The following is a 24,411-nucleotide window of genomic DNA, read 5'->3' on the forward strand; positions in this document are numbered from 1 at the left end:
AGTTGGAATTAAGATTGCTGGAAGAAATATCAACAACCTAAGATATGCAGATGATACCACTCTAATGGCAGAAAGTGAAGAGGAACTGAAGAGTCTCTTGTTGCGAGTGAAGAAGGAGAGTGCAAAAGTTGGGTTGAAACTAAACATTAAGAAAACCAAGATCATGGCATCCAGCCCTCTCAATTCCTGGCAAATAGATGGGGAAGAAATGGAGGTAGTGACAGATTTTATTTTCCTGGGCTCCAAGATCACTGCAGATGGGGACTGTAGCCAAGAAATTAAAAGATGCTTGCTCCTCGGGAGGAAAGCCATGGCAAATCTAGACAGCACACTAAAAAGCAGAGACATCACCCTGTCAACAAAAGTGCGTATAGTCAAGGCTATGGTCTTCCCAGTTGCAATGTATGGCAGTGAAAGTTGGACCCTAAGAAAGGCTGAGCGCCAAAGAATTGAGGCCTTTGAACTCTGGTGCTGGAGAAGACTCCTGTGAGTCCCTTGGACTGCAAGGCATTCAAATTGGTCAGTCCTAGAGGAGATCAACCCTGACTGCTCTTTAGAAGGCCAGATCCTGAAGCTAAAACTCAAATACTTTGGCCACCTAATGAGAAGGAAGGACTCACTGGAGAAGAGCCTAATGCTGGGAAAGGTTGAGGGCAAGAGAAGAAGGGGACAACAGAGAATGAGGTGGCTGGATGGAGTTACTGAAGCAGTAGGCGTGAGCTTAAATGGACTCCAGAAGATGGTAGAGGACAGGAAAGCCTGGAGGAACGTTGTCCATAGGGTCGCGATGGGTCGGACACGACTTCGCAACTAACAACAACTTATTCTCACTCTTCCTTCTGCACATTGGTTCTCTGAAAGGGAACAGTATGACTCCATTTATATTATGGCATGATTGGTTATGTGTTTAAAGTGTACATATATCTCTATAAAGACCTCTGACTGTTGAACTATCACGAAATCTTGTGTTAAAGCTGGGTGATGGGGAAGTGAAAATTGTTCAGTTAGAACTGAAGATATTTAATGGCCAGAGTACACCATGCCTGACTTTTGAAAGGACAAAAGAGAAACGCCAAGATGGAGGGGATAGTGTACCTTCACAAAAGGCATACCAGACTGGCTGGACCTATTTTGTGTTTAGACAGACAGATAGACAAGGACAGAGGGATAGGGACAAGAACAGAGGGATAGGGATAGGGATAGACTGGACAGGAGAATAAAGATTTCCCCTGTCCAGTCATGTGTGCATCTAGGGACCAGTACTTATCTCCGTTTCTTAGCTGAGGGAGCCAGAGTTGTCCAAAGACATTTTCTGTGGTTATGTGGCCAGCATGGCTATACACCAAGGTGCACAAAACACTCTTTTACCTTCCCACCAAAGTGGTAGCTATTAATCTACTTGCATTTGCACACCTTCTAACTGCTAGGTGGGCAGGAACTGGGGCAAGGAATGGGAACTCAACCCATCACACAGTGATTGGGTCTTGAACCCAGGCTGTCAACTTTCCAGCTGACAAATTCAGCCTCTTTAACCACTGAACCAATGCACCCCTACAGGATAGGCAGAGGGAGAGGGAGGAGATAGGGGATAGGGATAGGGATAGGGATAGAGATAGATAAATGCAGTGCTTTTTTTGTAAAAGAAAATGGTGCCGGAACTCACACATGTCATACAACCCACCTTGCCTACCCTACAAGGTTCCATCCAAAAAAGGTGCCGGAACTCCGTTCTGAGCGTTCTATGACAAAAAAAGCCCTGGATAAATGATAGATACATAGATAGATATTTTTTAAAATCCCATTTATATCCCGCCCTTCTCCGAAGACTCAGGGCGGCTTACAATCTAAAGCACAATGTGCTTAGCAATAGCCTTCATTCTATGTACATGCCTGCTTATTAGGGCTTTCACACACACCCCAAGCGGCATTATTACAAAGTCAGCTTAATTGCCCCCAACAATCTGGGTCCTCATTTTACCTACCTCGGAAGGATGGAAGGCTGAGTCAACCTTGAGCCTGGTGGGACGCGAACCTGCACTAATTGCAGGCAGCTGGTGTTACTTAAGGAGGCATTAGCCCACTGCTCCACCTAGATAGATAGATAGATAGATAGATAGATAGATAGATAGATAGATACAGATTTTCAATTTGTATGCCCACTCATCTCATCTATGTGATTCTGAGCAGTCACGACAGGTAAAACTGATCCAATAAAGCTCTTTTTCATAAATACAACTGGTAGCATGCCTCTCCAGCTAATTTTGATGTACCTGGAGAGAGGTGGTCTCACAAACATATATATGCAGTAGAGCCCACAACCGTGGTGGCAAACCTATGGCACGGGTGCCAAAGGTGGCACGCAGAGCCCTCTCTGTGGGCATGCATGCCGTCGCCCCAGTCCTAGGCCTTCAGCTGGGATTTATCAAACATTTTCTTTTTAGGCCTCCGCCGCTGTGTGCAAGGAAAAAAAAGGTTCAATCAATCAATCAATTTCAACTTCTCGCGGGGAAATAAAAAGATCTCGCAAAGTTGGAATTGATGGATTGAACTTTTTAGTCCCACCCAGTCTGCCGTTACCACCGCGGCGACGCCCACCCAATGGGCCATGCCCACCCAAAGGGCCACGCCCACCCAGCACCCAATGATACATAGGCTTTGGGTTGCAGTTTGGGCACTCGGTCTCGAAAAGGTTCGCCATTACTGGCCCGCAAAAACAGCTGACACTGTACTAGCATTGAGGATGTGCTACTGGCCTCAGCTCTTTCTATTTTTCATTGCAGAATTATTTATGCAGAAACACACAAGCACACACCTCCAGGCCCCGGCAAAATTGCGATTCGTCTTGAACAAAGTGGATCCTTACTTTGTTAATATCTAAAGTTCCAAAGGCATTAGAAATGAGGTGAAAAATAAATGGGAAAGAGGGGTTCCTAAGCTTGGTGAGCTTGCTTCCTTTGAGGTTGCACCACTCTCTTGTCTAAACTCATCTGTGAGCTTCATTTTTCACAAAGCGGTTGTGCCGAAGAAATCAATCCGAAAATCATTACTCGATGCAATCGCTCTCGAAACTTCACTATTCAAGAGTAGCAGCAGCTTTCTCTAATTGGGATGAATCAAAATTCTGGACATTAAACGCTGTTTGACTTTCAAGAACTGTAGCTCGCTGTGTAAACTTGCAGCATGACAATCGGTGTCGTGTGGGATAGGTTTGGTATTCTGTACTTTTGAAATCTTTATACTGTAAGTATGAAAACACATTAGTAGAAAGGTTACAAACAAAGTAGGGGGGTGGGCGTTCCTTTGGAATGTCAAAATGCGCCAGGAAGAAACATTGTTGTCATAACAACATGAAGCAAAGGCCAGATTTTGACTTAGTTCTTTGCAATATTTCTGACAGTGATGGTAGAATTGTTCTTTATTGACACAGTGCATAAAGGACAGGAAAGAATCAGAAGAAAACAAGGGCGTATATCAAAACTCTCTGGCGATGAACAAGAGGGAAAAATCCTCTGGGCTTCTTTTTGTAATGGCATTGGGTCATGGTAAGGAATCGGTCCATTTAATAGGTGCTTTAATCGTCTGGAAAAAAATATATTGAGTAATGAGAATACAGAGCAAAGCAAAACAGCCTGATTCAGAAATGAAAACTGGCTTATCGGCTGCGCCAACAGAAGCAGGTGTGTACGGAGATTCTCAGTCATCCAGGTCATGGTTGTCCCAACGGTGCTTTTTCAAAAGGCAACTGGATTTTGTTTTTCCTTGAAGACGTTTTACTTCTCATCCCAGAAGCTTCTTCAGTTCTGTCTGAAGAAAAAGTCAGAACTGAAGAAGCTTCTTGGATGAGAAGCGAAATGTCTTCAAGGCAAAGCAAAATCCGGTTGCCTTTTGAAAAAGCAGCTTTGGGACAATAGAAGCATGGTTTTCCAGCACTGTGTCTCAATCTGTCCACAGGTACCCTCACTTAATTCTGAATAATTCCCCTGCAGAAAGAAATGGCTACCTACTCCATTGTTCTGCCTAGAAAACCAAACAGATACTTGCAGAAAAAACAAAATAAACGTAAGAGTGGGGAATGACTATCACCATCACACTGTCTTGGATGAAAGATATCCAAGAAGCTATGTGAGAAGAGAATACAGCATACAGAGACCTCTCAGCTTACAACCGTTCAAAGTTATAATGGCACCACGAGACTTACAAGTCTTTACACTAAGGACCATTGAAGCATCCCCAGAGTCATGTGATCCACATTTGCGCACTTGGCAACTGGCCATTGATGAAGGTTGCAGCGTCCTGTGGTCATGTGATTGCTATTTATGGCCTTCCCAGTAGGCTTCCAACAAGCAAAGTCAATGGGAGAACTTGGATTCACTTAACAACTGCAGTGGTTTCCCTTAACAAGCATGGCAAAACAGATGGTAAAATCAAGCGTGGCTCACACGGGGCCCAATTGTGGCTATAAGTGAAGGACTAGCCATATGTGATTAATGTCAGAAGGATTAAGACCCCACCTCTGGGTTTGTTCCAAGGCAGAAATGAAACACAACAATCAATGCAGACTCAAAAATATTTTGGAACTTCCGGTGGCGACGTGACGCCGAAGACAGCCGTTTTCGGGCTGCCCGCTCCGCAGCTGTGTTTTTCCATCGTAAACAGCGCCGATCAGCTGTTTAGATGGATTTGAAGCCCCCTCCTCGGGAGAAGAGGAGGGGGTGAGGCCCCAGGTAGGGGTTGAGCTCTCCGGGGCCGCCTGAGCTGAGAGTTTGGGCGGCTGAAGGATTGAGCCCCCCCGAAGCCTGGGTTGCTCCGAGCTGCGCAGCGCCCCTGCTCCGGGATTTATGGAGCAGAGCCAGGCGTTAGCAACCACCCCTGCCAAAAGGAAATACTTTTGATTATCAAGATGCAGGCAGAGCGGTACAGGAGGTCAAGGTGATGTGGACTCTTATCTTTACTCTCTAGCTCAATGGATTTTATAGCTTTAAGTGAAAGTGCGCAATAAGTGAAAGTGGGGGAAGATGGCGGCTAAAACTTCTAAAGCTCTTCGGAGTGCGGGGTCTTCCCTGGTGCAACAGACCTCATTGCAAGCTTTGCTTCCTCCTGCACCTCCTCCGGCATTGACGCTTAAGGATTTACAAGATGCTCTTGGAAAGCATTCACAATTGATGTCTGACATGATGGATGAAAAGTTGAAAAAGCTGGAGGAGAAAATGGAGGAGAAAATGGAGAAATTGGAGAAGAAGATGGAAGAGAGGTTTAGAGCAATGAGGGTGGACATGTTGTCTATGATTGAATCTGTAGCTGAATGTGTGCAACAGCTGGATGTAAAAGTGAAGGATCTCAGTCAAAAGAACTCTATATTAGAAGCAAAGGTATTAGAAAATGAAAATATAAGGGATAAAATGGACGGAGAATTGAGTCTTGTTCAGTATCATCAGATGCAGTATGCTATTAGAATCAGGGGTTTAAAGGAGAATTGTAAAGAAGATTTAAAGCAGCTGATCTCTGAGGCTCTGGAAGGGGTATTGGGCCAGCCAGCATCTGAAATTGAGGGAAATATGGACAAAATTTTTCGTGTAAATTCATGGATTGCAAGACAGAGGAAGTTACCCAGAGATGTGGTGGTCTATTTTACAAAGAGAGTAATTAGAGATGAAGTCATTCAAGCTGCTTATGATACTAAATTGGTAGTGGCTGAGCAAGAAGTCTTGGTTTTAAAAGAGATTCCTCCGAAGATTTTAAGGAGAAGGAAAGATTTTGCATTTCTAGTACAGGAACCTAAGAAATGTGATATTAAGTTTAGATGGGAGATTCCAGTTGGACTGGTGGTGACGCACGAAGGTAAAAGACATCGTCTGGTTACTGTGGCCCAGGCACGTGATTTTTATAGCAATGTGTTAAAAGCAACCCCCCTATCATTTTTGGAAGCTGTAAAGGGATACGGCAAGGGAAAGCTTCAAGATGTTGCAGATAGACAGATAGAGGACAATGGTGTTGGAGGGGATCAAGATACAGTCTCATCGGTTGTTGCAGGAGGCCAGAGGATGACGCGTGCCGCCCTAAGAAGAGCGAGACGAGAGCAAGAGCAAGACCAGCAGAAAGTTATGGAATCTCCAAAGTGTACTTACAGTGAAGCTGTGGGAGGGGCGCGGTCCAAAGAAGTTTTGGGGGTCATGACAGACGTGCTCCAAAAGCTTTGGAGCGTCAAGATTGGTGATTAAATTTTTAAATTCGAATGTTAATGGATTAAATTTATCATAGAGGAGAAAGAAAGTTTTTTTTTAATATTTAACACAATTTAAGATTGATGTTATTTGCTTGTTAGAAAAGTATATTAGGGTTATGGACTAAAAGTATGTGTTGAACTAAGAATGGGTATGCAAGCTCCTAATTAACAACAAGTTGTCTTACAGACTGCTTAAACCTTTTTTTTACTCTTTTTATTTGAACTCAAGGATGATTTGGAACTGCGAGACATTTGGTGTGATACATGCAAGAACTATTTTTGATCATAGTTTAGTTTGGTTGGAGATTATCAAGGTTAATAGAGATAGGCGCTTTTGGCGCGTAACTGAGAATTTGTTTAGAAATTAGAGAAAGGTTGGAGAATGTAAATAGTAGGTGAAAGTTTTTTTTCTTTTTTTTGAAATTAATATGAATAAGGACTGGGATTAAGAAAATCTATTCTGAGTAAAGCTCTTTTTCTGTTTTCCTCTTTTTTTTACTTTATTTGTAATAATAATATTGTTTGTATTCATTTTATATGAGCTAGAGGGAGATAGAATTAATAGTTTATTGTTGATAACATAGGGGTGCTTATGTTTGTCTTTTGATTTTATACCCTGTATTTAGCTCTGGGAAGTCGGGGGGGGGGGAGGAGGGAATGGGGGAGAGGGATAGGGAGGGTTAGATAGGGGTGGGGGAGGGGGGGATTAAAGTCAAAATGTATTGTAAAACTTTTTAAATAAAAAAAAATATTTATTTTATTTATTTTTATTTTATTGGATTTGTATACCGCCCTATTCCCATAGGACTCAGGGCGGTTTACAGGGCAGTTAAAACCATGAATACAAAAAATAAAAACAATTAAAACAAATTAAATTCAAGCCCGAAGAGTAAATCTAAAACCCAGTTAAATTAACAACCCCACAGTCTGGACCAAACAGATCGAAGAGCCATGTTTTCAGGTCCCGGCGATATGAGCGAAGGTCGGGGACAGTCCTAAGTTCTGTGGGTAGTTGGTTCCATAGGGCAGGCGCACCTACAGAGAACGCCCTTCCCCTGGGAATAACCCGCCGGCATTCATTAACCGGCGGTACCCTGAGAAGGCCCTCCCTGTGGGAGCGCACAGGACGATGGGAAGATGATGCCGGCAGCAGGTGTTCCCTTAGATATATTCAACATCACCCAATTCTTTGTGTGTGTCTGTGTGTGACTGCATCACTTCTATTAACAGAATAATGGAATAGCAAAGTTGAAAGGGACCTTGGAGGTCTTCTAGTCCAACCCTCTGCTCAAGCAGGAAACTCCATACTATTTCAAATAAATAGTTATCCAGTCTCTTCTTAAAAACCTCCAGTGTTAGAGCACCCATACCTTCTGGAGGCAAGCCGTTCCACTGGTTAATTGTTCTCACTTGTCAGGAAATTTCTCCTTAGCTCTAGGTTGGTCCTCTTCTTGATTAGTTTCCAGCCATTGATTTATTGCTCTTCAGGTGCTTTAGAGAATAGCTTGACTCCCTCTTCTTTGTGGCAGCCCCTGAGATATTGGAAGACTGCTACCTTGTCATCCCTAATCCTTCTTTTCATTAAACTAGACACGTTCTCTTTAGGTCTCTGAAGTTTGGAAATTTAGCCAATTGTTATCAAGAGAATGGAATGTACTAGCTTATTACAAACAAAGGTTTCCTTATCTCAGAGTGAAAGCAGATGCCTTCTTATTTATAACTAAACAAATGTCTCTTTATCTAAAGCGAAAACAGCTATGTTTTTCAATGCATAAGATAATATGCCTTCCTTTGCATGGGTGTGCTATAGGATGTCTCTGTTTGTTTCAAATGGAGAGAGCCAGTTTTTTCTTTCTATAAAATGAACCATGCCTATTCAATTTTTAAACATATAAGGAAAGCATCCAAACAGTAGCATTGCTATTTATGGTGAGCGTGAACAAAGGCCAAAAGGATGTTCCATTGTCAATGTATCTAGAGGAATAAAAGAACTTTTGAGATATGTATACTGTATACTAGGGCAAACTTGATTATATATATATATATATATATATATATATGTATGTATGTATGTATGTATGTATGTTTGTATGTATGTATGTATGTATGTATGTATATGTATATGTATATGTATATGTATATGTATATGTATGTGTATGTATGTATATATGTATATGTATGTATATATGTATATGTATATATATATGTATATGTAAAATGCTTGTTAACTATTTTTAGTTAATTTACACATATATGTATATGTATATATATGTATGTATATATATGTATGTATACATATATGTACATATATGTATATATGTATATATGTGTGTATATATGTATATATATGTGTGTGTATATATATGTATATATGTGTATATATGTATATATAAGTGTATATATGTGTATATATGTGTATGTGTGTGTATATATGTGTATGTGTGTGTATATATGTGTATGTGTGTGTGTGTGTATGTGTATATATATATATATATATACTTTTTATTGAAGAAATGTTAAACAATACGAATATTAGAAAAGAAGCAAAGAAAATAAGAGAGAAAAGTGAATCAGTAAGAAAGGAAACAGAAAAAGAAAGAAAAAAAAGATGATAAAAGAAATGGCGTCTGATCTTTTTGGTAGCAGCTATAAATAGATTTTGTTTTTATCCTCTCCACGGTTAATTCATAATTTCCTTTTTTCCATAAACTAAATTTTATAATCTTCTTCACACCCATAATTCACAAGCTCTGTTTTTTTTTCCAGAGAAAAACCCATAAGGAGTTTCTAATCACTGATAGATGTAGTTGTTTATCTTTCTCTAATCAAACCAGTTAATTTTGCCATCGCTGCTCATTGTGTCATATTAATAATAATAATAATAATAATAATAATAATAATAATAATAATAATAATAATAATAATAATAATAATAATAATAATAAAGTTGGAAGGGACCTTGGAGGTCATCTAGTCCAACCCCCTGCTCAGGCAGGAAACCTTATACCATTTCACACAAATGGCTGTCCAGTCTTTTCTTAAAAACTTCCAGTGTTGGAGCATTCACAGCTTCTGGAGGCAGGTTGTTCCACTGGTTAATTGTTCTCACTGTCAGGAAGTTTCTCCTTAGTTCTAGGTTGCTTCTCTCCTTGATTAGTTTCCATCCGTTGCTTCTTGTCCTGCCTTCAGGTGCTTTGGAGAATAGCTTGACTCCCTCTTCTTTGGGGCAGCCCCTGAGAGATTGGAAGACTGCTATCATGTCCCCCCTCACCCTTCTCTTCATTAAACCAGACATACCCAATTCCAGCAACCGTTCCCTATATGTTGTAGCCTTCAGTGCCCTGATCGTCTTTGTTGCTCTTCTCTGTACTCTTTCTAGAGTCTCAACATCTTTTTTACATCATGGTGACCAAAACTGGATGCAGTATTCCAAGTGTGGCCTTACCAAGGCATTGTAAAGTGGTATTAACACTTCACATGATCTTGATCCTATCCCTCTGTTAATGCAGCCTAGCACATCTTCATGAACCATTCCTCCATTGTGGGTATTAGTGAGTCTTTCCATTTTTGTGTATATAATAGTCTAACAACAATGCTATTTTGTGTATTTGAGGACATTTTTGTTTGTTTCTTCCTTATGATGCTACACATTTCCTTCCAGAGTTCATCAGATGTTCTGTTTACCAAATTTAATCCATTCCTTCCTTTTCCTTCAGCATATAATTACAGTATATAGAAATTGCTGTGATTGTATCTTGTTGGCTTGAAGATTTGGCTTATTTTCTTCAGTGTAGGTTGTAGTTTTGCAAAAGACATTTATAAGACACAACCAGCAACTGCTTTACTTTGTATAACTGACCAAAGAGAGAAGCAACCTGGAATTAAGGAGAAACTTCCTATCAGTGAGGACAATCAACCAGTGGAACAGCTTGCCACCAGAAATCGTGGGTGCTCCATCACTGGAGATTTTTAAGAAGAGACTAGACAGTCACTTGTCTGAAATGATATAGGTTCTCCTGCTCGAGCAAGGGGCTGGACTAGAAGACCTCCAAGGTCCCTTCCTGCTGTATTCTATTCTGTTCTGTTCTGGTCCATTTGGTCTATTCTATTCTATTCTATTCTATTCTATTCTATTCTATTCTATTCTATTCTATTCTATTCTATTCTATTCTATTCTATTCTATTCTATTCTATTCTATTCTATTATCTGACCTACAAATGATCAAGGCAAATTGGTGCCAGGTAAGAGTCAACTGACTTCAAGGGTTGTTGTTGTTGTTAGTTGCGAAGTCGTGTTCGACCCATCGCGACCCTATGGACAATGTTCCTCCAGGCCTTCCTGTCCTCTACCATCTTCTGGAGTCCATCTAAGCTCACGCCTACTGTTTCAGTGACTCCATCCAACCACCTCATTCTCTGTCGTCCCCTTCTTCTATTGCCCTCAATCTTTCCCAGCATTAGGCTCTTCTCCAGTGAGTCCTTCCTTCTCATTAGGTGGCCAAAGTATTTGAGTTTTAGCTTCAGGATCTGGCCTTCTAAAGAGCAGTCAGGGTTGAGACTTCAAGGGACCTGGACTTAAATCTGTTATGGAGCAGTAGTGTTGATGTGTTTGACCTCACCCTTGTGTTCAGTCTGGTCATTGCCTACACTCATCTTTGAACTATAGTATACACAACTATTATTTATGGAGTGTCCTAAACAATAGAGCTTAGGACTGCCCCTGCCCTTCGCTCATTCCGCCGGGACCTGAAGACCTGAAAACCTGGCTCTTCGAGCTTTCTGGCCTGGACTGAGAGTATTAACTGGGGTTTTAATTGTATTTTAATTGTAATTGGGGTTTTTAGTTCAAGGTTAGTGTAATCATTTGAATTGTTTTTAATTTTTGTAACTTCTTGTATTGTTTTTAAAAAACCTTGTGAACCGCCCTGAGTCCTACGGGAGAAGGGCGGTATATAAGTCTAATAAAATAAAAATAAATAAAATAAAGATTGGATTGTGTGTCCTTGATTTTTGCATCAAACACACTTTTTTCCATTATGTGTATCTTCCCAAATTGCTATGAAATGCAATTCAAGTCCCATTAAACACACTCAATAAATTTATTTCTGAATAAATTTATTTATTAATCTTTGCTAATCTTTGCTAATTTGCTAATTATGTGTTTTTCCATTTCATATTAGATTTCTGGTTCCATAATGTTCATCTTTTAAGTTCCATACAACCAAGCTAAAATGCTAGTTGGGGGATAATGGGAATTGAAATCTAACACATGTGGAAGGTGCATATAGAATCAATTCATAGGATAATGTTGTATACCAATAGAAGAGAATATATGTAGCTCAGGGTTGAAGTATAAGATCCTTAATGCTTTCTGAGATTGATTGTTTTCTTGCAGACATTTCATTACCCAACTAGTAGCATCATCAGTGCCCTGAAGATATTACCTAGTTGGGTAATGAAACATCTTCAAGAAAACAACGATGCTCAGAAAGCACGAAGGACCACACAAAATGTTTTATATTTTCCACTGTTCATAATATTACTCAGCTAAGACATTTTTTTCAAGAATGATTATTTTTACTGATGTATTTCCTGCTGGGTATTATTTCAAATACTTTAATTAAGACATGTATATATTCATTAGAAAACAAGGAGTCAGCATCCATTCATACCAAACTAAAACATTCCACTACTAGAATATAAAAAAGATACAATCGCTGAACTGACTGCAGCAGCCTCAGTTTCATGGCAAATTTTATTTGATCGAAAGATATTTCTTTGTTAACCTATAAGTGAATACGTATTGGGACATACATATATTAGACCACAGGTCTTCACACCTGGCAACTTTAATACTTGTGGACTTCAACTCCCAGAATTCCTCAGCTAGCATAAGGAATTCTGGGAATTCTTCCCTTGAAATCCTGAGGAATTCTGGGATTTGAAGTCCACAAGTCTTAAAAGTTACCAGCTTTGAAGACCCCTGTATTATAGCCACACTTACTGATCCTATGAGGGACATTTGCGGATGCTTGTTTGCGCAGGATCCAATCTGGATCAGTCACTGGGACTGGAGGCTTAGTTTCCAACTTTCAGACCTGTGCTGGAGCCCGGTGACCAATTCAGATTGGATCTTGCAACATTATCCTGGGATAAAATAAATTTGCCTCCATTCTTACTTGTTTATCTATGCAGATCTAGGGTAGGAGATATAGGAGTATAGCCAGCAGGTTGAAGAACAGCTTTTATCCATGGGCTGTTAGGCTTTTGAACGGGATATAATTTTATAAACTTTATGCATGATTGACTTGCGAGGCCGATTCATTGTGCAATTAGCTCACATGGTGTAATAAGATGGAGGGTTTGTGTCACTGTAAGTTGGGGATGGGGGAACGAAGGGAGGCTCAGCCAATCTCAGTGTATACATGGTTGTACTTTGACAATAAAGGTTCATTCATCTGAATTGGAACTTCACGGTTTTGAAGTTTGATGCGGTCTTCCATCTCCTCTCTTAGGTCATCTGCACCCAATCCGAAGAGTACAACAGCCGCCAAGCACTTTGTAATGGAACGAATGAAGGGCCCGTCCTTCGAAATCCTGGCAATCATGATAAAAGAAGAACGCCTCGGCTTCCGACTTCAGCTGACGTCGAATTCTGCTTAAGTCTGACGCAATATGAAACTGGGACCATGGATAAAATGGCTAACTTCAGTTTCCGGAATACTTTGGAGGGTAAGATTTCCTCCTCTTTTCATCATTTCGAATGCAATATTGTGTATCAGTTTTAGAGCTAGTCCTCTTTGATGTTTTGTTACGCATTTTGTATGCTGTTTTGGTGGATTTTTAACCAATGAATACTGTATTCTGTTATGCCATGCGAAATATATAGATGGTCCTCGACTTGTGGGTCCCCAATTGAGGCCAAGCTTCCTGTTGCTAAACAAGACAGCTGTTAAATGAGTTTTGTCTCTACTCATTCTGGTGAGAGAGGATGGATTCCAGCATGAGTCCAAAAGCTTGGAAAACTAAACTGTGACCAACCCACATTGGATCCTGCAACATTAGCTTGGGATACATTTATTTGCCTCCATTCATCAAAGTTTACTATTTATATTTTATTTTATATTTCTCAAACAGGGTTCTCCCATCCCACCAATATAATCCAACCCCCTACTCAAACAGGAAACCCTGTATCAATTCAGACATGTGGTTGTCCAATCTCTTCTTTAAAAACTTCCAGTGTTGGAGCACCCACAAATTCTGGAGGCAAGTCATTCCACTGATTAATTATTCTCACTGTCAGGAAATTTCTCCTTAGTTTTAGGCTAGATCTCTCCTTGATTAGTTTCCATCCGTTGCTTCTTGTCCTGCCTTCAGGCGCTTTGGAGAATAGCTTGACTCCCTCTTCTTTGGGGCAGCCCCTGAGATATTGGAACACTGCTATCCTGTCACCCCTCACTCTTCTCTTCATTAAACTAGGCACCAGTTCTAGGGTCATTAAGAAAAAGAGAATCTTCTCTGCAAATTCTATTAAAGGACAAAATTTTGGAGAACTTATCCTGGCTAGGATGTAGTGTCTTTAGATTTATGCAGGAGGGATGTGTGAATTAGCTTTTAAATGATTCAAAATCTATTTGATTCAGATTCAGATGGTCACATGTATTAATGTGGACCTGTGATTTTTCTCTGTGTGTGCATGCCTTCAACTCAGTCATGACTCATGATGGCTGTGTGGTCTAATCCTTTCAGTTTTCTTGCCAAGATTTCAGGAGTGGTTTGCTATTGCTCCCTTCCTAGGGCTAAGAAGAAGTGTTTGGCCCAGGATCACCCAGCTGTCTTTGTGCAACTGTAATTGACTCTTGACTCAGTGATTAAATTAGGAAAATTGAGTCCATTTCATGTAAGACTTTGAATCAGAGTATCTAATTGGGTTGATTTAATTCAGAAAGACCCTGTGCAATTGGATCTAAATCCCTGATTCACTTCAAAAGGCCAATTCAGCAAAACACTAATTAATTATAAAATGTACATCAGTCACTGATGTAATAAGGATGAAAAAAAAGAGAACTTCAGTTTTAAGCTGGATCAACAGAAGCATAATTCTAAATAATGGGAAGGGATTGATCCACATCCATTTTATTCTGCTTTCACATCAAATCGTCTGTTCAATTCTGGATGTCGAACTTTAAGAAGGATTCAGAGAAATTGGAACCAATATATAAAAATCAATAGGAATGACCAGGGCTTAATCTCTCTGAAAAGAGACTGAAAGATTTGATATGTGATCGCATGAAGGGTTGACATATCAAAGAAAGCTAAGACTTGTTATCATTGCAGAGGGCAGGATGATTCAGTGATCCAGTAGAGGCTGAAGTATATATTTAAAAAGCTTTAATTTGGCAGGGGGCCATAGGTGAACTCAATGGCCTCCCTATTATATTCAAGTACCGAGGATCACACTTTAAGGAGGACTGAGACAAATTGGAGTGGGTTTCAATCTTAATTCCTGCATGGAACAACAAGTTGGATTCAACCATTTCAACGATCCTGTGATTAAATTCCTATTGCTCCCCCCCCGCCCCCAGTGCAGTCTTTTCTCCAACACACATAGTTTTAGGTAGACATTTTCCTTTTCCCCCTTTCCAGCTCTATTTTATGCTCTTAAATCTGTGATCAAATAATTTCAAATTCAATCTCCAGACTGTCTATGGCAGGGGTGTCAAACTCAATTTCACTGAGGGCCGCATCAGCATTGCGGTTGCCCTCAGGGGGCCGGGTGGGTATGGCCAGGGTGGGCGTGGCCTACTGGGTGGGCGTGGCTAGAGTGCGTATGGCCTACTGGGTGGGCGTGGCCAGCTCTTCATCGTTCGCATCAAGGGTGCCTATGGGGGCCTGGGCAGGAGTGGGACAGATCTGAGGGTCTCTGGCAGGAGGAGGGTCTCTGGGCCAGGGCCAAGGCAGTGGGGGCCGTTCCCTCACTGTTTCCAGGATGGCTTCGCAGGCCACATGAAACCACTTCGCGGGCCGGATCCGGCCCCCGGGCCTTGTGTTTGACATGTCTGGTCGATGGAAATTCTCAATCATCCAGGAGAGGTCATGGTTGTCCCAGAGGTGTTTCCCCACCCCCAAAAGGCAACTGAAAGGAAGCAAGAAACTCCAGTGGAGGAAGTCACACACACACACATATCCGGGGAAGGAAATATTTTGGGGATACTAAAAAAGGCAGAATATTATATTTTGCCAAAGGAATCATGGAGGGAAAAAAAAAATCTTAAAAGTCTTTTCTGCCCAAGTTTCTCCGAGCAGAAACTGAGCAGGCCAGCTCTGTAGTAATGCAGCTTTGATAACCCTATTCGGAAAGACTGGGGCACCTCTCCATAAGCAAAATGCCTTCAGTCATAGGCCCAGAGAAGGCTTGAGCTGATGGGATTAGAAAAACAAAGACTCCCAAGGACAGAACATGACCTTTACGACATAATAGGATTAACCCACCACCATTGGAATACCAAAATCTCAGGTCAAAGTACATGCCACAGGAACAGGAAGAACCTCAAATACAAAGCCCAAAGAAGGTATAAAAGCCCACCTATCCCAGCTCCATTTGGTCAGCCACTCCAGAAACATGCTGTGTCGCTGAAGTTTCTGGCAACTCAATAAACTGAAGCTTCTTTCCAAATAGCCTCCATCTTGTTTATTCCCGGCTTGGACTGGACCTGAAGATTATTCTTTCAACACTGGGGGAAAAAAAAGTTGTATTATATATGATGTAACATGATGTAAACATTCCCTTGAGTGTATATGTTAACAGTACAAAAGCATCGTCAAAGCATATATAAGGAAAGCCGCCTGACAGGAATACACGCGGGAACTTTGACAGCTGTCAAAGTTCCCCGTACTGCGCAGGCGCCTCCACTGACAGCTCGCAGCTGTCAAACTCCGGACCATGAAGAAGACTGAGCTGTCAAAGCGTCCGCCACACTGCGCAGGCGCAGCCACTGACAGCTCGCGGCTGTCAAAACACCACACCACGCGGAAGCCGGAGCTGTCAACAGAAGACGTCGCTGATTGGTCCCTGCCTGACACGGCGCCAAAATAAATACATCTGATTGGTCCTCGCTACCAGCTGCCGGCTATAAAAGCCGGACAAGTTATTCTCTGTTTGTCTTGCTCCAAATAAACTTGTTGTTTAACTAGCCTGTCGTCCCGAGCGGTCCTTCGGCTACTTCACTGGCGACGAAGGTGGGATCGCTCCGGAGCTGAAGTCACGGCCGAGGAAGAGAGTTCCCGGCAAGAGCTGACACGGAAGTTCTAACTTCCATCGGAGCAACCCAGGACCGGACGACATGGCAAACTTCGGCCGTGTGAGGGAGTTTGATACCCGCCATCCCGAGAGATGGCAATCACACCTCGGCCAAGTTGAAGGATTTCTCCTCGTCAGTAAAATTACTGACGACCGAGCAAAGGCCGCCGCCCTGCTGTACATCAGCGGGCCCCCGGTGTACGACGCAGCCGTCGGGCTGTTCAGCCCAGTGCCCATCACGGACGTCTCCTACGCGGACCTGGTGGACCAGCTGAACAAGTACTACATGCCGGCTCGCTCGGAACTGTACTGGCGGGTGCAATTCGCACAAAAGAAACAACGGCAGGACGAGCCCGCCAACGAGTTCATCGCCGGGGTCAGACACGCCGCGCGGAACTGCTGCTTCCCCGACCTGGAAGACCGCATCAGGGACCAGGTGGTGATCGGTCTGAGGGACGAGAAGCTACAAAAAAAACTGACGTCCAAACCTGACATGAATCTGGCTGAGCTGACCAGGGAGATCATGGCATATGAACACAGCCACAAAAAGAAGCCGACGAACACGACCCCAGAGACCCCGGCGACCGTCTACCAGGAAAGCGCAACCTTCAGCGACAGCGGAGAGTCGGTAGATTTCACCGATGGAGAAGCCCTACAGCGCAGGATGGAGCACCGACAGCCGAGGAGGGGAAAAACGTCGGACCGCCGAGGAGTCAGGGACCCTCCACCGCCACCCCCGCGTTACGTGCAACGAGCCGCCTGTGCCAGCTGCGGGGGCAACCATGCCCGTGGAAGCTGCCGTTTTAGGAACGCAAAATGCCACAACTGCGGGAAGACTGGCCACATCAAGCCGGTGTGCCGCAGCAAGGGCCGGGACAACGTCAATGAGGTGGAGGCAAACCCCCCAGGTAGGCCAGCTGCCCAGGCCAACAGGGAAACCCCACCAGGCAACCGGGTTGAGACAATCGATAGGGTAAACTGCATAAGTTCCAAGGTTAAGGTCTGGGTCAGAATTCAGGGGGTGCCTTGCCACATGGAGGTGGATTCAGGGTCAGCGGTCTCCTTAATTTCGCTAACTACCTATCAGGAGATCTGTCTGAAAGGCCGAAGACAAATTCCCCTGAAACAAACTCAGGTTCACCTTGCAGACTTCCAGAAAACCCCTATTCCGTTGGAAGGGAAAGCCAAGGTCCTTGTACAGTATAAGGGGTTCAAAGGCACCCTGGAGGTTTTAGTTACGCCAGGGAACCGTACCAACTTGATAGGGCTTAACTGGTTCACGCCACTAGGCATCGCCTTATCTGGGGTTAATACCATTCAAACACCCAGCCTGGAAGCCGTTTGCGAAAAGTACGCCGACGTTTTCGAGGGCACTTTAGGGAAATATACAGGTCCCCCCATTTCCCTGCAATTAAATCCAGCAATCCAACCAATTAAAATAAGAGCTAGGAGGGTACCCTTTGCCCTCAAAGAAAAAATTGAAAACGAGCTTGACCGACTCGTGAGTCTAGGGGTGCTGGAGCCAACAGATGGGGGAACCTGGGAGACCCCTATTGTCACCCCAATCAAACCTAATGGCGAAGTGAGAGTATGCGCTGACTATAAGGCGACAGTCAACCTAGCCCTCAGCCCCCATGCTTACCCGGTGCCAGCGGTAAGGGACGTATTTGCTTCCATCCGCTCTGGCACCATTTTCGCCAAGCTTGACCTCTCGCAGGCATATTTACAGCTGCCTGTCACAGACGACACCGCGGAAGCGCAAACCATTGTCACCCACCGCGGTGCTTTTAAAGTTAAGAGGCTTCAGTTCGGCATATCTGCAGCCCCGGGTATCTTCCAGGGTATCATGGAAAAGACCCTGAAAGGAATACCCGGGGTCTGCCCATATTTCGACGATGTTCTCATCGCCGGAGAAAATGAAGCTAGTTTAGCTGACAGGCTGTCAGCTGTGCTGAGCCGGCTCAGAGAAGCCGGTCTCAAACTTAAGCGGGAAAAGTGCTCCATTGGAGTCACTTCTACAGAATTCCTAGGGTATAAAATCGATAGCCAGGGCATCCACCCCACCTCTGAGAAACTAAGGGCTATTCAAACCGCACCCAGCCCTAGGAATAAGCAAGAGCTTCAATCCTTTTTGGGTCTGTTAAACTTTTACCATGCTTTCATTCCCCACAAAGCCACTATTGCAGAGCCTCTCCATAGGCTCCTCGACAAGGGTACAACTTGGTCCTGGACCAAGGAACATGAAAATAGTTTCCAATCGTTAAAAAAGATTATCTGTCAAAGCTCAACCATCACCCTTTTCAGAGAAGACACCCCAATATGCATCGCTTGCGATGCCTCTCCCTACGGAATTGGGGCAGTCTTAAGTCACCTATTCAAGGATGGCACACAACGACCCATAGCCTTCTACTCCCGCACTCTGACCAAAGCTGAAAGAAACTATGCACAAATTGACAGGGAAGCCCTAGCGATAGTAGCAGGGGTCAAAAAATTTCATGATTATCTGTATGGAAGACCATTTACGATATTTACAGATCACAAACCCCTGCTAGGCATATTTACTTGGAATAAAATTACACCACAAATTCTCTCCCCGAGAATCTTAAGATGGTCAACGTTCTTAGCAGCCTATTCTTATCAACTAATACATAAACCAGGTAAGGAATTAGGACATGCTGACTGCCTCAGCAGACTGCCCATACAAACCAGGGACTCAGATCCAGCCCCAGCCAGCCTAATTTTAGCAATCTCTCAGCTTCCAGAATGCCCCCTGACAGCAAACATTATAGCTAATAATTCAGCAAAAGATAAAATACTTGCCAGAGTCCTCAAATGGGCCACAACAGGGTGGCCAGCTCAAAACCCACAACCCCAATTCCAACCTTATTATAACAGGAAAAACGAGATTTCAACACATAGAGGATGCCTGCTATGGGGAAATAGGGTCATCATACCTGAGAAAAACATAGACCAAACATTGCACATTTTACATGAAGGGCACCCTGGAATTGTAAAAATGAAGGCAATGGCTAGAAGTTATGTATGGTGGCCTGGCATAGATAAACAAATAGAAAAGTATGTGGGTGGGTGTTATACCTGTCAGGAGACCAGGAGCGAACCCCCCCAGGCACCGTTCCATAAATGGGAGACTACAAGGAACCCTTGGTCACGTATACATATAGATTTTGCAGGACCTATCCAGGGCCAAAGTTTCTTAATAGCAGTAGACAGCTATTCCAAATGGCTGGAAGTCACGCCCCTTAGAAAAACAACGTCCGCAGCCACTATTCAAGCCTTAAGAAAAATATTCGCAACGCACGGCCTACCTGACACCATAGTTTCCGACAATGGACCTCAATTCACTTCTCGTGAATTTCAGATCTTCGCTACGAAGAATTGTATTAGGCTGGTCACGTCGGCGCCGTTCCACCCGTCGTCGAACGGAATGGCTGAAATTATGGTACGATCCACGAAAGAAGCATTAAAAAAATTCGTTAAAGGGAACTGGCAGAGGCGACTCAGCCAGTTCCTCTTGTCACAACACACAATGCCATGCTCCACGACGGGCAAATCACCGGCGGAATTAAGATGGGGGAGGAGGCTAATAACACGTCTCGACAGACTGCACCCCGACACATACCCAGAAGAAAAACAGCACCCCCACCCCGGCCGCACACTCAACCCTGGTCAATTAATATGGGCAAGATCATACACAGATAAAAACAAGTGGGTTCAAGGGACAGTAATAAAACAAACAGGACCCATCTCATACCTCATAGCTACGCAGGCACAGGGCAACATACGCCGCCATATTGACCAGCTCAGACCCAGACAACCGCCACACAATTCCGAGCAACCAACCAACGCCGACTCACAACCCCCACCGGAAATGCTGCCTATCCCAAACCAGGAAGTTGAACACCAAAACGAAGAACCAGAACCAGACCATCCACCACCCCTTCGCCGATCATCCAGGAATCGAAGACCACCCACCTACCTAAAGGACTATCAGTGGGCAGGGTCAAACATCCAAGAGGAAAGGAACGCACCAGGGGAGGGGTAAGGGGTGTATTATATATGATGTAACATGATGTAAACATTCCCTTGAGTGTATATGTTAACAGTACAAAAGCATCGTCAAAGCATATATAAGGAAAGCCGCCTGACAGGAATACACGCGGGAACTTTGACAGCTGTCAAAGTTCCCCGTACTGCGCAGGCGCCTCCACTGACAGCTCGCAGCTGTCAAACTCCGGACCATGAAGAAGACTGAGCTGTCAAAGCGTCCGCCACACTGCGCAGGCGCAGCCACTGACAGCTCGCGGCTGTCAAAACACCACACCACGCGGAAGCCGGAGCTGTCAACAGAAGACGTCGCTGATTGGTCCCTGCCTGACACGGCGCCAAAATAAATACATCTGATTGGTCCTCGCTACCAGCTGCCGGCTATAAAAGCCGGACAAGTTATTCTCTGTTTGTCTTGCTCCAAATAAACTTGTTGTTTAACTAGCCTGTCGTCCCGAGCGGTCCTTCGGCTACTTCAAAAGTCTTGGAAAAAGCACCTTTGGGGATTCCAGACTGAAGCTTCCCACAACTGTATTAAATTAGGTGGCCAAGAGGCACATGTGACTGTCCTACCTAGGCAATCCTGACTGGGGCAACCCAAGGAGAGAAGCAACCTAGAACTAAGGAGAAACTTCCTGACAGTTAGAACAATTAACCAGTGGAACAACCTGCCTCCAGAGGCGGTGAACGCTCCAACACTGGAAGTTTTTAAGAAGAGACTGGACAGCCGTTTGTCTGAAATGGTATAGGGTTTCCTGCCTGAGCAGGGGGTTGGACTGGATGACCTTCAAGGTCCCTTCCTCCTCCTCCTCCTCCTCCTCCTTCTTTTTCTTCTTCTTCTTCTTCTTCTTCTTCTTCTTCTTCTTCTTCTTCTTCTTCTTCTTATTATTATTATTATTATTATTATTATTATTATTATTATTATTATTATTATTATTATTATTATTATTATTATTATTATCTTAGCCCTAATTCTTCTTCAGATATGTAGACTCTCTGTTTTTCTACACTTCCATTAAATTCCAAAGGAGGCGTCAAGAGTACATTCCCATTCTCAATTGCAATGCTCCTTTCCTCATTGGTGGGCATCCTGGCCTTGAGGTCTAAAAAACTCAGAGGACTAAATCCATCTAAACTTGTGAATTTCCAGAGGCTATTTGTACTCAGCCAGAGGTGAGGAAGCATTTCAAGCCCTTGTCCAGTTGCAATGATTCAGTCTTCACACAGCTTCAGACAACCATCAGACATCTACCATCAGACATCTCTGTCTGGATGTTTGAGAAACTTCATTGAGGTTTTGCAACACATTTCAGGGGAAGAATCCCCTGAGGTTGGCGTGGCAGGAGTTGGTACATTCCAAATGACTCTCTGGCCTAACCGCCTTGCGCCGAATCAGGAAGCTGCCTTGGTGGGTAGTGAAATGTCTCTGAAACTAAAAAAAATGCCCAGTTGCAATAATAGAGCCTTCAGACAACCTACAGACATGCCCTTCAAGAATTTCCACCACAGTATGTTAGGCCCTTTCCTTCCGTTCAGTTTTTTCACTGGTCAGTTTTCCTACTTATTTTCAACATGTACTCCATGGTAACTTACCACTTTTTCAAGACTCATCAAAACCTAAAACTTTCCAGGTTAATGAGGGCACCCAAAGACATGGTTCCAGAGTTCAATATGTCAGAATTGACTATGATGAAAGCAAGCATCTGCGTTTGGCTATTTCTGCACTTAAAATAATAAGGGTGATGCCATCAATAGGTGCAGGAGATTATGGAAAACAGATTTAACCTGATGCCTCACAGACAGAGATTTAAACTGTGGCAAACCAAATAATTGTATTTAAAACTCTGTTTCAGCAGAGAAAGAGGTGCATTGCTGTGCAAGTTTTTCATTCCCTTGAAGCTTTTTGAGATTGAAACCCAAAATTAATCACAATTTAAACACAAAGGTATGTCATGTCAAGGTGTTCTTTTGAAAAAAATGAAGGATTCTTTTGTTCTTGATCCTCAGCAAGTAAGGATTCATTAAATACTAGGAGTATGCTCTTGAAAAAACTGTTGTAAAGGTAGTCCTCAGCTTACAAAGTTTATTTAATGGCCATTCAAAGTTACAATGGCATCGAAAAAATGACTTATGACCATTTTCACAGCTACAGAATAATAATAATAATAATAATAATAATAATAATAATAATAATAATAATAATAATAATAATAATAATAATAATAATAATAATAATAATAATTATTATTATTATTATTATTATTATTATTATTATTATTATTATTATTTAATTTCTATACCGCCCTTCTCTTGAAGGACTCAGGGCGGTGTACAGGGCAATAAATACAATAAAAATACAATGTACAAAAGTTAAGAAAGAATTAAATAATGTAGCCCAATTACAGTAAAAATTAATAAAATTAATATTAAAATACCCCAAACCCATCAGACCAGGCCGGCTTGTTCAAATAAATAAGTTTTTAGGTCACGGCGGAAGGAGCGAAGGTCAGGAGCCATCCGGAGCTCAACCGGTAAACGGTTCCAAAGGTCTGGCATGCCCACAGAGAACGCCCTCCCCCTGGGGGTCGCCAGTCGACACTCTTTGACCGACGGCACCCTGAGGAGGCCCTCTCTGTGGGAGCGCACTGGACAAAGGGAAGTTGATGCCGGCAGCAGCTCCCGTAAGTAATCCGGACCCATGCCATTTAGGGCTTTATAGGTCATTACCAGCACCTTGAATCTCACCCGGAGGGCAACCAGAAGCCAATGCAGCTCACGGAGTAGAGGTGTTACATGGGAGTATCGGGAAACCACCACCACCACTCGCGCGGCCGCATTCTGCACCAGCTAACAGAATGACAGAGTTGGAAGGGACCTTGGAGGTCATCTAGTCCAACCTCCTGCTCAAGCAGGAAACCCTAAAGCATTTCAGACTAGTGACTGTCCAGTCTCTTCTTAAAAACCTCCAGTGTTAGAGCACCCATAACTTCTGTAGGCAAGTTGTTCCACTGAATAATTGTTCTCACTCTCAGGAATTTTCTCCATAGTTAGAGGTTGCTTCTCTCCTTGATTAGTGTCCATCCGTTGCTTCTTGTCCTGCCTTCAGGTGCTTTGGAGAATAGCTTGACTCCCTCTTCTTTTTGGCAGCCCCTCAAATTTTGGAAGACTGCTATCATGTCACACCCACACAACCCAATCCTCCTTTTTATTAAACTAGCCATAACCAATTCCAGAAACTGTTCTTTATATGTTTTAGCCTCCTGTCCCTTAATCCTCTTTGTTGCTCTTCTCTGTACTCTTTCCAGAGTCTCAACATCTTTTTTACATCGTGGTGACCAAAACTGGATGCAGTATTCCAAGTGTGACCTTACCAAGGCGTTGTAAAGTGGTATTAACATTTCACTTGATTTTGATTCTATACCTCTGTTAATGCAGCCTAGGACTGCGTTGGATTTTTTGGCAGCTGCAGCTCATATGACTGTTCAGCATCTCCATGGTCACGTGATCAAAATTCATATGCTTGGCAACTGACTCATATTTATGACGGTTGCAGTGTCCCAGGGTCATATGATCACCTCTTGTGACTTTCTGTTCTGTACCAGCCTACTACCGGCCCTGCAGAAAAGGCAGGGACAACCCCTTTACAAGAAGGCAAGAGGCTGGAACTAAGCCTGCCAAATTTATGGACACAAAAGCAAACAGAGCAAAACAAAACACGAACCATGAAACAGGAGCTATTCAAATGGTTGCCTTCAGCAAACCAGCCCTCCCACACATTCCCCTTTTAAACAGTTCAGGGCGTGGCTTCTCTCTGCCTCCTTCC

The 24,411-nt window shown here is 43.1% G+C and overlaps 1 protein-coding gene across 1 annotated transcript in view; it reads left to right on the plus strand.

Moving 5' to 3' along the window:
- The window catches only part of TYR (tyrosinase), a gene marked incomplete at both ends in the record, with an annotated part of 68,002 nt that overhangs the window by 14,043 nt on the left and 29,548 nt on the right, over window positions 1–24,411 (plus strand). The window contains one exon of the mRNA XM_081327220.1: window positions 12,739–12,955. Coding sequence (XP_081183346.1) covers window positions 12,739–12,955 — 217 coding nt within the window. The remainder of the gene's footprint in view (window positions 1–12,738; window positions 12,956–24,411) is intronic.

Source organism: Vipera berus (assembly GCF_964194415.1).
Source record: "Vipera berus genome assembly, chromosome: 4".
NCBI lineage: Eukaryota > Metazoa > Chordata > Lepidosauria > Squamata > Viperidae > Vipera > Vipera berus.